Source organism: Microtus ochrogaster, linkage group LG2, assembly GCF_000317375.1.
Source record: "Microtus ochrogaster isolate Prairie Vole_2 linkage group LG2, MicOch1.0, whole genome shotgun sequence".
NCBI lineage: Eukaryota > Metazoa > Chordata > Mammalia > Rodentia > Cricetidae > Microtus > Microtus ochrogaster.
In genome coordinates this window covers 41279699-41296793 of record NC_022028.1, presented here as the reverse complement: position 1 = coordinate 41296793, position 17095 = coordinate 41279699, and the positions used below count along the sequence as shown (strand labels likewise).

The following is a 17095-nucleotide window of genomic DNA, read 5'->3' as shown; positions in this document are numbered from 1 at the left end:
TCTTTGTTTGGAAATACCTTATGTCTTTAAAAGGTGTTGACGATTGTTTTGGGTGGCACCTGTTTTGAAAATTTCCCCTTTTTCTCATCCACCGAAAAACAAACCATCAAGGGTAATTTCTTTCCCCACTTTAAAACTCATATGGGTTGCACCAGAGCCCAGAAACCCACTGCATTCTTAACAGGATTTCTTATTTTTTGAAACTACAAATAAATAAATACATAAATAAATAAATAAATAAGTAAATAAATAAATAATCTATCAATCAAACGGAGAGATAATTAGTAGCCATTGGTCTATTACTGGTTTAACCCTTGTAGATGGCTAGGCAAGGCCAGCTCATTATTTTATCTCCTGGGGCAGCAGTGGTAAACTTCATCCATTTCTAGAAATCTGGTGCCCCCTTGTGTCAACAAGGTAAAAGGACCATCCGCCCAGTTATGTGACCTCATCTTAAATCAATTTAGCCTTCTTTGTCATGTGCTGGGCAAAGCCGCTAAGAATTTATTTCAAGATTTGAGAGAAGAAATGGATAGCGGAGGCCGTAGGTTCAAGCCGCAGAACCCAAGGCGAAATGTCTGGAGTGACATTCACTCTGCAGTGGATGTTTTTTTTCCAAAGAGAGCGAAGCAAGGCAGGCTAGGTCAACGGCAGTCTTCTCAAACTTCAGTTGAGTAGGATGGCAGAGTAGGCGAGCCTGGGGGATTTTCAGCAGGCCCATTTCCCATGGGGAAGTCTACAATTACTAATAACATATTTTAGAACGCTAAATAAGCCAAACCCTTTTCTCTCTAATAACAGCAAAGTATTTTTTTTTTTTTTAAGAAGCCACCAGTAGTTTTTAAAGACCTGGTAGGCATGCCTACCGAACCAGGTGCATCTGAATTCTCCGAGGCCAGTTATTAACTCTGCATGCATTGTAGCACGACATGGAAACCTCCAAGACAAAGCAATGAGAAATCCCTTAGCCATCCCCACACTACCGCTTGATGGGCATATATTTCCGGTATTTGTGCTCCTTCAAGGCAAGAAATCTATGACAGTATTTTCCCAAACTGCCTAGCCGAGAGTGCTGCAGATGAGACAAAGATAAAAGCTCAGTAAATATTAACATGAATTTAGAGACCTGGGCCACCACTGGGGAACTGGGATGTTCCAGCCTAAAGTATTCCCCTCCCGCGTGACACTGGAGGTGTCTCCAAGGGCTGGGACATTTCCCATCTGACACCGCCACCCACAGGCATCTGTGCTCTCTCGCTTCTGCCAAATCCTCCTTTATGTTTTCATGTAGTGTGCGAGGGAGGACTGAGGAAACAAATCTGAGAGACCACATGACTTACTGGAGACTCTAAGTGGGAAGCAGTGTCGAAAACAGAAAGAGGGTTCTATCCCAGGGAGATTTAACCACTAACTTAATATATCTAGAGTCGCCTGCGCAGGAAGTCTCAATGTAGGAATGCCCAAATCAGATCAGCCTGCGGGCATGTCTATAGGGGTTTATAATGACTGGCAACCGATGTAGGAAGGTCCAGCCCAGGCAGCAAGTACCTGCAGCACCGGAGAGGGTCTTTTGAAACAGTGTAAGGAGCGCCAATGGGAAAGGAACCCTGCTCAGGTGACACCAACTTAAAGATATGGTGAGCACAGGTAGAATAGGCAGTCAAAAAGGTTTATTTGGTGGGTCAGGGAGATGGCACAGTTTTTCAAAATACTTGTTGTACAATGTTGAGGACCTGAGTTCGATTCCCTGGAACGCACATATAAAGCCAGCTATGGCAGTACGTGCTTGTTACCGTAGTGATAGGATTGACAAGCGGCTCTGTGGAGCTTGCTGGCTAGCCTAGCCTCAGAAATGAGCTTTTGCTCCTTGAGAGATTCTGAGCAGGGACACACCTGCACATGAACATGCTGACCATGTCTTTAGAGAGCCATCAGCCCTCTAAAACAACAAAGCTCTCAGTTCACCCCAGATCCCAAAGCCAAGGGTGTGTAGGTTCCTTGCTATGACCAATTTCAATTTCAAGTTTCTCTTGTGATTGCAAAACCTGGAAACAGGAAGCGAGACACACACTTGGCTTTCTGAGCTGACACGAGGGTTCCAGTGGACTGCTGGGAATGAAAAGGGCAGGGCAGGCTTACCCGCCAAATCCCACACAGTAGGGGGGATAGAAAACAGAATTTTAATGTTTTTAATGTGCAGGGAACTGAGGGCCCAGCGCATGACAGGCAAATGCTCTACCATTCAGCTGAACCCCCTGCCTCAGCCTATGAACTCTGAAGAAATCAACTGGGGGTGAGGTGTAGAAAAAGACTCAGAACCCAGCCAGAAAATAGATCTTTCTGTCCGTTTAAAGCAGCCGTCAGCCGAGCTCTGAAAGTGCCGTTGTGTAATATTAAGTAGTAAGCAAAACAGACCGAAAGTAACAAATGAAAAAAAGGCTTTACTGTAAAACACATTATACAGAAAAGCTTCATAAACCTAACTTATTTTGCATGCATGCATGTGTTTGCATGTGTAGGCATCCACATGTGTGTGGGTGTGCATGCGCTCATGCGTGCATGCAGATGCCCCAGGCCAACAGCGGACCATCTGTCTGCCTTCATCACCTTCCACTTTGCTTATTGAGAGAGGATCTATTGCTGAACTCGCTTCTTACCCGTTCTGGCTAGTCTGGCTAGCAAGCTTGCAGAGAGATTTTGCTGTCTCTGCCTCCTGGCCTGTCTGGTCTTTATAACTTTCACATGGGTGCTGGTGACCTGAAGCAAAGTCCTCATGATGGCAGAGAGAGCCTTTGTCTTCTCAGCCATTTCCCCAATCCCCAAACTTATTTGGAGCTCCTCCAAAGATCTGACGAACTTACGTTCCATGTAAATGGTTATGGATGTCAATGTTTCCTCTCATTCCAAAGGCTCAGATAAAAACAGCGAAGGGAAGCAGACCCAAGCACGGTACCACGTTCAGAAACCAAAGACCTCACCTTGGTTTTTGAAAGGATGGGTGCGGCTCTGTCAAGCAACATCTCTACCACCTGCTCATGGCCACTTCTTGCCCCACAGTGCAGTGGTGTCAGACCATCCTGTGGAACAAAGGAGACACTGTAAGTGGGTGACGCTGTGTCTCAGAGATGCAGCGTATTCTCGAAGACCCGTTATGGTATAAGCCTTCTAGGAAGCTGTGGGCCAGGGGTATCAAAGGTTGGCTCCTAGATTCCATACACTAATTTTCTATTTTAAAACTGAGAACTATGTTTTTGTAAATTTAAGCGCCAGAGATGGGGCTGGTCCTACCTCCCTGTGGCAGCAATTACAAGTGTGAGTCCTGTGTTCTTTGTGGGTTCTGGGGGTTGGAAGTGGGTCCCTGTATTTGCACGGCAGTCACTCTGCCAACTGAGCTATCTCCTCAGACCTAAATGTTTAAAGAAGGTTCACGAAAGAAATGTTATACAGTTTAGCCTTCTTCTTGCATATCTATGCACACCACTCCGTGACCCTTTTTCTTAATGTAATTGTGCTGAAGTATAGTAATCACTATATCATATCCTCGACTGTGGACATATATAAATTTAATGTTAAGATAGCTTTATTGATTTTTTTGAGAACACAACCTCAGAATATCAAAATAAATAAGCTTAGGATGATCAATCCAACTGTTCAAACATGGCTGAGTGAAATACAAAAAAAATCAACAATTTTGTGATTATTAAACCATTTGTTAAAAAACCCTTTTAATGAGGCAGGCGGTGATGGTACATGGCTTTAGTCCTAGCACTTGGGAGGCAGAGGCAGGTAGATCTCTGAGTTCACGATCAACCAGGTCTACAGAGCAAGTTTCAGGACAGCAGGGATTATACAGAGAAACACAGTCTCAAAAGACCAAAAAAGAAAAAAAGAAATCCTTTCAATAAACTATGCACCATCAAGGTGAGTTCACACGTCTGCTGCTGAGTATGACATCGTTAGAAAGAGACAGGCTTCAGATGATAGAAACCATCTCTGGTTGTTGCTTCTCCAGATGTTCATGGTGCTAGATTTTGTATGTAGAGCAGACTGACTTGTAATTGGCTATCTTACAAGCCCTCTGAAGGCTGCAAACTCCACGCCAAAGTACACTCAATATTCAAGCCAAAATCTTTCATTTCATTGGTTCCTCTTCCTTTCCTTTTTGCTTTTCAAGATTTATTTTATTTTTATTTCTGTCTATGTGTCTTTGTAAGTGTAGGCCATGTGCATATGGGTGCCTTCTGGCCCTTGGAGGCCAGAAGAGGATGTCATATTTCCTGGCACTAGAGTTACAGGAGCCATCCAACATATGTGCTGGGACCCAAAGTTGGGTCCTTTGAAAGAGTAGCAAGCACTCTTAGCTGCTGAGCCTTAACTCTAGTTCAGTGGTCTTCAACCTGTGAGTCATGACCTTTTGGTGGTCGAACTGCCCTTTCACAGGGGTCACCCAAGACCATCAGAAAATACAAGATATTTATTTACATTACAGTTCATGACAGTAGCAAAATTACAGTTAAGAAGTAGCAATGAAAACAGTCTTATGGTTGGGGTCACCACAGCATGGGGAACTGTATTAAAGGGTCGCAGCATTAGGAAGGTTGAGAGCCACTGCTCTAGCTCCTCTGAACATCATTGCTGTTTCCATCAGCGGCCACGAATTTATGACCCATTTTGGCAACTCTTCCGGTAGGCACAGGAATTGATTTCCCATCCGTTTGGAGTTACACAGTTCTCAACAGGACACAGAGGCTTTATCTTCTTCCTTACGCTCCTCCCCTCCCAGAGTCCTGCACCCTGGACCTGTGGACCTTCCTTCAAGTCTCACAGACAAGGACCAGCTGCTCAGGAATAATCAGGAAAGGAGACTCAGCAGGGAGCTACGTGAGCTGAGAGTCACTCAGCTGAAGCTGTCCAAGTGTCCCCAACTCCCTGGAGAAGTTTTCACAGCCAAGCTGGCTTCTGTGCTCTCCAGTGTCAAGTGTGAAGATCCCTCCAGTTAATAAAACCCACCTAAAAATAATCGTGTCTACCAATACCCTGGTGCTTGGCTCAGCATCCTGGATGCACTTTCTACCTGACTGGGCAGCTCTGAGAAGGATGTACTAGGAAGCACAGCAAGCAGGTATGGCCACATGTATAAACTACTGCAGCTCTAAGCAGCATCAATGTTCTTTTTATTGCTTTTGGTTTGGTATGTAAGCCTATTGAAACACTCTCCAGGGACACCTAACTATCCTTCCTTTCATGCTGATTTCAAGTGTTTGCTTTATAATTCACAGCAATGCAGTCTTCCAGGAGGAAGCCACCGAAAAAGCAGAACACAGAAACTTCCACACAAACAAACAAACAAACAAACAAACCCACCTCCAAGACCCAGCAGTTTCCTAGTAACAAAACACTTGAGCATGTCTAAGCAGGAACAAAGTAGTGATGACACTGCCCTACCCATCACCCCAAGTCAGCGCGCGCGCACACACACACACACACACACACACACACACACACACACACACCACTATGACTCAGTGACTGCAGTTAGTAGGCTAACATGTCAAAACTGTGGAGACACTGGAATACATGTAGAAAATGACAAACTGAAGTCCTGCAGACAGAGAATCATTCCAGCTGCTCTCCTTCATTTCTGGGAAGTTACTCTTCTCATGCCAACACGCTAGACACCACATATGTGGCCATCTCAGTAGAGTATGGTACATACCACATGCAACATATGTGACTATCTCAGCAGAACATGGTACACACCACATGCAACATATGTGACTATCTCAGCAGAACATGGTACACACCACATGCAACATATGTGGCTATCTCAGCAGAACATGGTACAGACTACATGTACCATGTATGGCCACCTCAGCATAACCAGTCACAAGCACCGACTTAAAATAGTTTTAGGCATGCTGCTCCAGACAATTTTTTTTTGAGTCTACCTTAAAAAAAAATAAGTTTTTATTCTGAAAATCTGAAAGTATTTCAGACTTCAGTAAGCAGGTTTTTTTTTTTTTCTGCCTCATGGTCAAGTATGATTCATCTCTATGTAGATTTATCTGAAGACATCTTATAACTTTGTTCTCAAATCATTCCTACAAGGAAGATAAAATCCTTGCAAAAAACAAAAACAAAACAAAACAAAAAACCAGAAAACCTCCAAGGATGGCCAGAGAGTTCACTGTGAGTAAAGGAAACTGCCATGTAAACCGGAGACCTGAATTCAATCCCAGAACCCAGGCGAAGGTGGGAGGACACAACGGACGTCATAGAATCGTCCTCTGATGTGTGCCCTGTGACACGAACACCCACACACACACATCGCATACACGCAAATAACAGTTAATTTAAAAAAGTAAACCCTTAGGGTTTAAAGAGGCTTAAAGAGGACTCTTCCCAAGGATGCACAGGCTGAATTGAGAACGAGGCCAGTGGGGATGTGGGCACAGCTCAGTGGGCTCAGCTCAGGCCCTGAGTCCAGCCAGTGTGAGGCGGCCCTGGGTTCCTCCCCAGCACTACAAGGGCGTGTGCCAGGGGATGCTCGGGTTATTAGTGATGACTCGGCAAGACAACCAAGGGGCAGTGCGGAGCAAGTTCCCAAGCTTAGCTCAGGGGTCACTGTTCCCCTTCTTTCTTCTGCAGTCTAACGCTTGTGTCTCTGCGTCTGCCGCAAATGGACGGAACCTACGGACTGAGGATGTGAAGATTTTTCTCATCAGTGACAGCGCCAGGCTCTGCCACTCTTGGAGCCTCTGCTCCCTCAATCAGTGGCGCAGTCAGCTGTTTCCCAAGGTCAGATTCGTCAGTTCCTCCAACCTGCAAAGAGCAACCAACAGGAGAACCCTGGCAATGCTTCTATTGCCGGCTTCTTCCCATCGGCTATAAAATGTGATCTGGCATTTCACAAATTGCCGTAGTCTTCAAGGAGAGTCCCAGCAGGAGAGTCACCCCACAAGGAAGCTGGGCAGCCTGTCATGAAGGCCAGCTGTACAGGTGGGGCTGGCTGAGCTTTGGGGACATTTGTAGGTCAATGGAAACAAGCCTTAAGACAGTTAGTGAGCAGTTCAGTTTTGTTTTTGTAATCAAGGACACTGAGGTTGTCCAGCTACTCAGTTAACACTTAAAAGTGTGTAAACTCAACAAGCCATACTTGATTCAGTCAAAACGAGTATCGAAAATTAGCAGACACTCAGTCTACTTTATATATCTTTTGGATGAAAATAAGATGAAGAAAATAGCATGAACTTTGAACTTCTTTAGTGTTAAAGCTGCATGGCGGTTTATCTTTCCCAGCACAGATCTCTGCTTAGGAAGGGTTCCGGTCACTGCCGTTCACTTCTCTGTGAAGGATAAATGCTCCAGAGCGGTGTAGGGGAGGACGCTCAGTGAGCCAGCGTGCTGGTGAGCAAGCATGAGGTCCTTAGTTCGGATCCTCGTCACCCATGTAAAACACTGGTCATGGTTGTGCATGCCTATTACCGTAATACTGCTGTTTGTGATGGAGGAGTGCTGGCAGGTGGGCCAGGAAGATGCTGGGGCTTTACCAGTTGCCAGCAAACTAGTGTAAAACCAGAAAACACTGCGTTCAGGGAGAGACCCCCATCTCAAGGGAACATGGAGAGAATGAATGAGGACCCACCCTTGACAGGGCTCCCCCAAAGTCATTCACTGGCCTCCACATGGGAGCACACATCTACACATGCCAACATATTCATGAACGAAATAATTCTTCAGGGTGGCATTTCAGGTCTTTTAACAACTACCCTAGATTCACCCTAGCTTTCTCTGTTCCCTTCCTTTGTCCAAGTGAATATATCTGTGGTCACCCCTGTCACAAGTATTTGTTTGAGAGATACTTATTCTAGGATCCAAATCTTGGTTATTTAACGCTACAGCATCTCTCTCTCTCTCTCTCTCTCTCTCTCTCTCTCTCTCTCTCTCTCTCTCTCTGCCTCTCTCTCTCTCTCTCTCTCTCTCTCTCTCTGTGTGTGTGTGTCTGTCTGTCTCTGTTTTTCCTATCTCCCCCTCTCTCTTTATTCCGTGAGACAGCATGTTATGTAGGTCAGGCCATCCTCAAATTTACTGTGTAGCCCTAGAATGATCCCGAACCCTCAATGCTCCTGCCTCTACCTCCTGAGTCCTGGGATCACAGGACAGGTGTGTGCCACCATAACTGGCTTACCCACTGCTAATGACTGAACCATTTTCCTGCTACATCATCAGCACCCATCCATGCTTGTCTTCATTGCTCCTGCACAACTGTAATCCTGCTACTGCTATGAATCACAGTGGAAAGATCTAAAATGCAAACCCAGAGGGGCACAACCTGCACACCGAGAACAGTCCTACTAGAGCTTTGAAGGCTCTCTCAAAATCTCACGTGACTTTCTTACCTCCCACAGGCTTGTCTTCTTTTCTGCACTTCGGCTGGGGGATGGGCACCTTGTATTTGCCCCTACAGCTGACTCCTAACAGTGTCCCAACTCTGGGGCTTCTGCTCTTCATCTCTGGTATGGGAACCTTGCAAGGTCAGCTTAGAGAGACTCCCCAACCCTTGATGGATCTATTCCCTCATTCCCACCGCCATCTTAGCACCCAAGTCTACCCCCAGAAATGATTCTGTCATGTTGCTGTGGCCGCCAACCCTCCAACCCATGACATTTCCTCTTAGTAATTTTCCAAGCCCTGCTTCACAATGATACCTTCTGTTTCCTTAATGTCTTCAGAGGTGAGTTGGGTTCCCTCTTCCCTTGTGTCTGAACAGTGAGGCTTTGTAGCAGAAAACTCAGCCTACCTCATCCGCTTTTTAAAGACTTATTTTCTTTATTGTTACATGTGTGGGCGTGTGTGTGCCACACGTGTGCAGGTATTCATGGAGGCCGGAAGAGAATGTCAGGTCCCTGTGCCTGTGCTTATAAGTGGTTATAGGTACTGAGACTCAAACATGGGTCCTCTGGAAGAGCAGCAAGTACTCTTAGCTACTGAGCCATCTCTCCAGTTCCTGCCTTATCATTCCTTGACGAGTACCAAGAATAATTTTTTCATCAACAATGGTCTAGCCTCCCCTCATCCCAAAGATAAGGTAAATGATGAAGGGGTATCTGAATCTAACAAGGCATGATGGGACCCTCTGCTTGTTATGCCAGGGAGATTTGAAGCAGGGAGGGATAGCCTGAACTACAATTCCAGTCTGAGGCTATCCTAACCTTCACAGTAAGGCTCTATATCAAAAATCCAAAAGGAAAAACAATTACCAAGTTAAGGAACAGAGTTAGTGGATATCTTTTCAAGGTTGTTTTTGAGACAGTGTATTAGGTAACCCAGCCTGGCTTCCAACTTGGGATGAGGTTAGGGAATAAACTTGAATTTGTAATCTTCCTGTCTTCCCTATTTCAGTACTGGGATTATCATGCCAACCATTCTACCAACTAAGCTATATCCCCAAACCTTAAGCTAATCTTAAAACAGGGATTATCTAGTTTGATGATAAAGAAAATTACTGTTGTACTGTTTTTAGTAAAATTAAAAAAAATTATTTAACTTTATTTAAATGCATTAGCATGAAGGTATGAGATCCCCTGGAACTGAAGTTACAGATGTGAGCTGTCATGTGGGTGCTGGGAATTGAATCTGGGTCCTGTGGAAGAGCAGCCAGTGCCCTTAACCACCGAGCCATCTCTCTGGCCCTGTATTGTTTTTTTTACATTATTCATTCATTCATTTATTTGTGTGTGCATGCATATTTGTGTCATGGTATACATGGAGGTCATAAGACAAGTTCAGGAGTCGATTTTCTCCTTCGACTTTGTGGGTTCTGGGGACCAAGCGCAGGTTGCTAGGCGTGGCCACAGGCTCCTCTACCTGCTGAGCCATCCTGCAGGTTCTCTTGTCCTTTTTGCTTTGGACTCCCTTTATCTATTGCCAGCACACTATTGAAATACCCCATCTTAAAAAAATCAGTCAGACAAACAACCACAAAACCAAAAAACGCAACAAAAGCTAAACCCCAAATTCTCACTAGAGTGGAGCTGTTTATTAGCGGGGATTAGATTGAAGAGCATGACTCAGTCTCTTGACTCTCGGAATTTGCTCTAATAAGATTTTCCTTTCTTGTAAATCAGGATATTGCAAGCGTATAAAAGAGCTTTTATGGATATTGTACTTGGCAATATAACACTGACAGGCATATTACTGTTTCTCAAATTATACAGAGGTTGGAAATGTTGACTTATTTCTTTTTAAATTTAGCAAGATTTTTTTTTTTTTTGTTACCAACCCCATGCAAACTTACAATGTATGTACAGTGTCATTTACAATGGGTACTGGACCAAAAAAAGCTGTTCTTCAGCCTTATATAATAGTAACTCCCAGCTGAAAAATTCTTGGCAAAGGCAAGTTTGGGGGAGGTGAGGGAGCCTGCTTCAATACCACAATGTATGTAGTTGACTTGAGAGGACTGGGATGGGATGCTGGGTTGCCATGACGACATTCTGGGAGGGAAGTGGAATTGCAAGAGGTTGGCAATTTTCTTTCCAATCCCCTTGATTTTTACAGCGCTGACATAATGAATGGGTTTCCCTTGGGCAGACTTTTGAATTGCCCATGCTGGCTGGTCTAGGGCTTGTATTTCATTTCCGTGACAGTAATCTTATTAGTGAGGTGGGAACTGCATGTGGCTGGCTGAACAGAACGCTCTCTTCTGTTAACCAGTGAGCCAAACCCTATACACACAGAGGCTAAAAAGACCTTCCTTCAGTCTGACTTTTGTGAGGGGCACAGAGCAGGACCTGGACCAGAGAGCTGGGGACAGTAGGGTGTCACACTGCAGAATGTGACACAGGACAGAGCTTTACCATCTGGAATCTGCTCAAAGCCAAGACTGGAGGGACACACATTGTATGGCTAGGAGAGGATTTTCCAGAAGGAACATGCTTATTTTAGTTTGTGTCCGCTAGGCTCTTCTCTTTCTTGCCTTCCTAAGCAAAACCCCCTCATTCTAGCGATGGAAAAGGAAGCCAGGATAGAGAACACTGTGGGATACTGTGAAGGTCAAAGAGAATGTGGTATTGAAATGACTGACAGCAGTGAAATCATGTGCAATAGTGCACGCAAGGGTCAGGGAGGCAGTCAGGACAAACCAATGAAGGTGATGGGAGTGTAACAGAAAGCCCACTCTCATGCTGGAACTCCCACCCATTCAAAATTGGATTGACCCATTTTTGAAATGTCAGGCAGTCGTAGAGTTAATCCAAGAGAAAATGGAGTGTCATTTTTAATGTCCTCTGTTACAGGAACTTTATACTTAGGGTCTTATTTTGACAACTGCTCCATGGGAAAGGCATTAGGGGTTCTATTTATAGATCAGAAAGCAGCTCCAGGGCCTTGATGCAACTATCCAAGGTCACACAAGAAGCCAAGGGTTGTAATGAGAGTTCATGCACAGACTGGCTTCTGAAACACCAGGTTTCTCCTGCTATGGCAAATATTGATACAAGCGCCCAGTATTCTCTTCTGGTCAAGAATTCATGCCTGCCATTTATATAGGGACGTAGAACCTCTGAATTCTCTTCCTCATTGAAATGCTATTCGTTCAATAGGCTTAACATGATAATTGGTCTGTGGTGAGATGTCTCCACACGTAAAGGGGCAGTTGTTCTCTGAGCGCACACACAGGCTGCAGCACACGCATGCAAGCATATAGAAATGTAAGAGAAAAAATATGTATAATGGAAGTAGAAGAATGTGAAACCCTTCGGCTTTCTCTCTTATAAACTACTGTTTTTAGGGAGAATGCAACACCTGTTCCTGTATTTGTGTTTCTATTCTGTTTTGTGGCTGTTGTGTTTCTTGTCTTGATACAGGCTGAGTGTTATTTAGAATGCTAAGCCATAAACATGTCCATCTGTCCATCCGTTATCTACCTATCAGCCATCTCTGTATTCTTTCTCTCTCTCTCTGTAGCCGTCTCCCATGACTTCTAAGTTAAATCTTTTCAGGCTTTACCTGCATGCACATATATACAACACGCGTGGGCTAGTGCCCACATGACTAGAAGAGGGTGTTCGTTTCTCTGCACCAGAGGTGGTAGGTAGAGACTGCTCTAGAGACTATAATAAATATTCTATATGCTCATAATCTAAGTGTCATTGTGTTTTATATATACAGAAAAATTAATTTTATGACTGCTATGTGTTTCCTAAGTAATGTATATCTAATGTTACCTGTATATAAGAATCCTGTATGAAATTCCATTTATACTATTTGGTTTTATTTGGTTGTAAATGTGACATTATTTTTGTATAATATAAATCTCACAATGAATTGATTTGTCAAGTGCTGACTTTTCTAGAGCTTGAGAAAAGGAGAATGTTATATATGAGTATAAATTTCAAAAAATTAGACATTTGATATATACAAATACTCCTCAAGAGAATGCTATGTGTTTAAATTTCACATTAAGGCTCAGAATGAAACCCAACAGTGGGTTATTTGTTTGCTGTAACTTTGTTTTAAGAAAGTGGCACAATCAAGACGATTATAGTAGATCACTGTGGAGTACTTCTGTGTCTAACTGGCTGCGTTATTTCCAAGAGGTAGTACATCAGTGTTGACAAGATACTTTGGGACAAAACAGAAGGTAAAGTGGCGTGAATGAACAGCAATGACCTAAAGCAGTAACTGTCCTGAGCTTGCTATTTAGATCCTTCAGAAGAACCAGGCATGTGACATGTATCCATGCTGTTGCATTCCCTCTGGAGTAAAGGAAATGGCCTTTCTAGCGTGGCATCCAAATCTCAGGAGAAAGAGAAAGAGTCCCCTGTGTTGTAGCTCTGCTGTAGCTGTGGAATGAAATTTTTTCTTCCAAGTGAAGGCCTGAGGCCTCTCATCATTACATCTTTGAATGTAAACAAAGGCTCCATGCTTTTAAAGATGCATTTTATGCATACGAGTGTTTTGTCTGCATGCACATATATACAACATGTGTGGGCTGGTGCCCACATTGATTGGAAGAGGTGTGCGTTTCCCTGGGAATTGGAGTTGTAGGTAGCTGTGAGCAGCCAGTTGGTGCTGGGAACTGCACCAGGGTCCTCTGGAAGAAAAGTATGTATTCTTAACCCCGGAGCCATCTGTCCAGCTCCCATCAATATTGGGTTCCTGTTGCGGTTGCTTGTTTTTGGAAACGGGGTGGTTGAGGTCTCATGTAGCCTCGTTTATCCTTAACACACTGACCTTGAACTCCTGCCCTTTCAGTCTCTCCTTCCCAAGTGCTGAGATTAGAGGCAGGCATCACAGTACTGGGTAAGTTCCCAGTATTTGTTCCGGAAAGCAAAAGCCACCGGCACATTTTGTATGACATGCAGAAATACTTTCAGTTAGTCTTGGTTTATGTGGAAAGCTGGGGCCTTCTGGCTGTTGATGTTTGTGTCAACAATCTGAACTCTGAAGAGGAAGTTGTAATTTAAAATCTCCTCTCTGTGAGAGGCCGATCTATGACTTTGCTTTTGGCAAGAATTTGTTTTTAATGAGGACAATCACACACACGGAAATGTAAAGGAATACAGAAGTTTGGTTTTCTTTTTTTAGTTTTAAACTGAGAAATACAATCGGTTACACTCTGAGGGTGGGGGCGGAGTAAAGGGTAGATATATGAGATATGACTGTGTTCTCTGGCAGACATCTCAGGGCAGTAGGTTAGGAATTACGAAGACAACCCACCCCCCCTTCTACCTGCTTATAAATATCTCCTCATCCTTACTTGAGAACTGGATCCATCACTGAAGGACCAGTCCCCAGTCAAGCCCGTTAAGGTCTTTTGACAATAGAATATAAAGAGTGTGTATCTTTTTTTTTTTTTTTTTAGTTCTGGTGAATACTTTTTGAGTATGTGATGTATGCAGTGCTGTGGTTACTGAGATGGACATGTGCGTCTCCATATCAAGGCGTGACTCTGTGTGCAATGTTGAGTAATGGGGTCTGTGAGGACTGGGTGCTGGGCACCTTCCTAGGGAAGTTTAAAGGGCAGGACAGGCTTAGAGATTTGGAGCCAGCGTTCCAGGAATCAGTACTGTTCCCCCACATGTATCATCAGGCAATGAAAGCCTGCACACTCTCTCTCTCTCTCTCTCTCTCTCTCTCTCTCTCTCTCTCTCTCTCTTTCTCTCTCTCTTTCTCTCTTTAAAACAGGGTTTTTCTATGTAGCCCTGGCAGTCCTGGAACTCACTTTGAAGACCAGGCTGGCCTTGAACTCAGAGCTTCACCTGCTTCTGCCTCCCAAGCGCTAGGATTAAAAGTGTGAGCCACCATAGCTCATCTTAGCCTTCTTATTAAATGGTGAGGAGTTTGTGAAGAGGGGGATCTCGACATTTAGAATTGCTCTAGAATAAGGACTATATTGAGTCTCTGACTGGGCTGGGAACTGACGCAAAAGAAATAAAAATGGTATAGGACCATCTGCCACAGAGTCTTCCTTCAACAAGTACCCAACACTCATGCTAGCCTAGGAGAGAGTGAGACTTCAGCACAGAGCACAGCAGGCGGCCCGGGCACAGCATCTTAACAAAGCCATTAAAATCATGTTGGAAAACAGCAACTGCCAGGAAGCTCTTGAATCAAGAGCTGCATATAGGCTGGGGCTAAAACACTGCCTTGGTGAGTGTGCACACCCCACACACTTCCGTCACCATCACAGAAGCACTCAGCATGCCATGACGCCATGTGGGCAAGAGCTACAGTGAGCCAACAGGCCAGGTGACAGCCCTGGAGATTTGGGAAAAGTTTTCCTGCGATAGAATGAACAGAGACCTAAAGGCTCTAGAATATCAGGCCCTCCTAAACTCCGGGAAGACTGATGCATAAGCATTTTGAATCTTCTAGTAAGCCTTTTCTTTTTTTTTTTTTTAATCTCTACAGTGCTGGGGATTGAATCCAGAACCTTCCATAGGCTGGGCAACAGTTCTACCGTTGAGTTATAATAGTTCAGCCCTAATTACTCTTCACATGTATGTGTGTGGGAGGCTCATGTGTGTGTGGATGCATGTGTATGTATGTTGTGAAGGGAGAGGTTAGTGCTGAGTAAATTCTTAGGTCTCTCTCCATCTTATATATTGAGGTGGTGTTTCTCAGTGGAACCCAGAGTTCACCAGTTCCAAGAGTATAGTTAGCTAGCGTGCTCTAAATTTCCCTGCTTCTGCCTTTATGTTCTGGGATTGTAGACGAACTGCTATGCCCATCTGGAATTTACATGGGGACTGGGGATCTGAACTCTGGTCCCCACACTTGTGTGACAAGCACTCTCTACCCACTGAGTCAACATCCCTGGCCCTAATTATTGAAGTGAGAAGATCCACAGCTCTTCTTGCTACAAAGTGTATAAGATGAGGAGAAGCTTGCTGTCTGCCCTGGGAAGGAGAGCAGGGTGTTCTAATACTTGGCCGCCAGTGAGTGGTGCTGTTTGGAAAGGTCAAGGAACCTTTAGGAAGCTGAGCATCACTTGAAGAAGTGGGTTACTGGGAGAGGCCTTGAAGTTCTGGGTACTTTTCCACTTCCTGTTCACACTCAGCTTGCTGTGCTTTCAAGATGGAAGGTTAATTTGAAGTCCTGGTCTCATACACCCCCTTACACAGTGGGGTTACCAGTCATGTTTTCCCTGCAGTGATAAGGAAGTTGACATTGTATCCCCTCAAACCTAAATGAACTCTTCCCCCAGGTAGCTGCTTCCTGTCAGGTATTTGGTCACAGCGATGAGAAAATGAATTGCCTCTCTGTCTGAACTCCCTATGGGTTTGTATATGATGCAGAATAAAAAATAATTGATTTGTTTTTTGAACAAAGACTGCATCAAAAGAAGGAGGAATAAAGTCATCTTCAGTCAGCTAAAGTCCCAGAGGGTGGCCAGGCACCGTCACCATCCTCTTCTGCGTGGTTCTTACATTCTCCATTTCCCCCTCACAGATTCCTGGTACTCATAAATGATCCTACACCTCCTTGGGACAAGATGGCAGGAGCGATCAATGCCTCTCCATTGTCCCCTGCAGCTCCTTTCCACAGCTCACGCTTAGCAGAGAAACTGCGGCTGACAGTGACACTCTAGCATACTTTACACACTGACAATTCCTTATGGAAATAGAGAAAAGTCAACTCGAAGATGCCATGCAATTGCTCTCCACTGAGATTGTGCCACCTTTATCTATATTAGTTGACATCTGGGTTACCTCTAGATTTGGACAATGATAAAACTAGTTCAGCAAACACAAGGTTTTAATTCCTCTCCATGTATACCGAGAAGTGGTTGACCATCTGGCTTTTAATTTCTTGAGGAAGTCCATGCTGTCTACCATTTTCGATTCCCACCAAGCAGCACGGAAGAGCAAATAAAACTTCCAGCAGAAAAGCTGTCAGATTTCACATCAAACTCACTTAAGTTCAACTCTGAGTGTCAAGTAACTCTTGAAGATTAACTCAGGGCAACCAACAGACTTGAGCCCTTGCTCTCCAGTTCAAGCCAGAGGCCATTTGAACACACACTCACGGTATATGAAATGGAGCCATTTCCCAAGAGATTCCAAAGAGCAATCAAGCAGAAATAAAATGACATTTCCTCACAGCGCCCACACCAGGTGAGGATTTCTGCCGCTGGAAGAGTCACGCAGGCCTGTGCCGGGCAGGCTCCTTACCCTGGTCTTGGCATCAATCTTCGCACCCCGGTCGAGCAATAACTTCACCATGTTTGCGTTTCCTCGTTTCGAGGCGACGTGTAGAGGAGTGATGTCATTCTGTGGGGAAGCAGAGAAGATGTCATAGGCCTGACACACACACACACAGTTTAAGCTTAACTGAGTCCCGCTTCTCAGCAGCACTAGCCTTGTTCCGTTCCCCTTTCTCCTTCAAGTGCAGACAGTCCATTTTCCCACCATTCTCTCTAGCAGCGTTCCCCTCCCCTAAATCTGAAGGGAGGCAGTCTGTGAGATGAGGTTCAAGTTTAAACATTTTATTGGGGAGGGGCTGGAGAGATGGCTCAGCGGTTAAGAGCATTGCCTGCTCTTCCAAAGGTCCTGAGTTCAATTCCCAGCAACCACATGGTGGCTCACAA

General features: G+C 44.6%; 1 protein-coding gene across 1 annotated transcript in view; it reads right to left on the bottom strand.

Annotated features, from left to right (window-relative positions):
* Positions 1-17095, bottom strand: part of Ank3 (ankyrin 3) — a 299577-nt gene that overhangs the window by 147348 nt on the left and 135134 nt on the right. The window contains exons 8-9 of the mRNA XM_026785393.1: positions 16680-16778; positions 2912-3077 (exon numbers count right to left, since the gene is read on the bottom strand). Coding sequence (XP_026641194.1) covers positions 2912-3077; positions 16680-16778 — 265 coding nt within the window. The remainder of the gene's footprint in view (positions 1-2911; positions 3078-16679; positions 16779-17095) is intronic.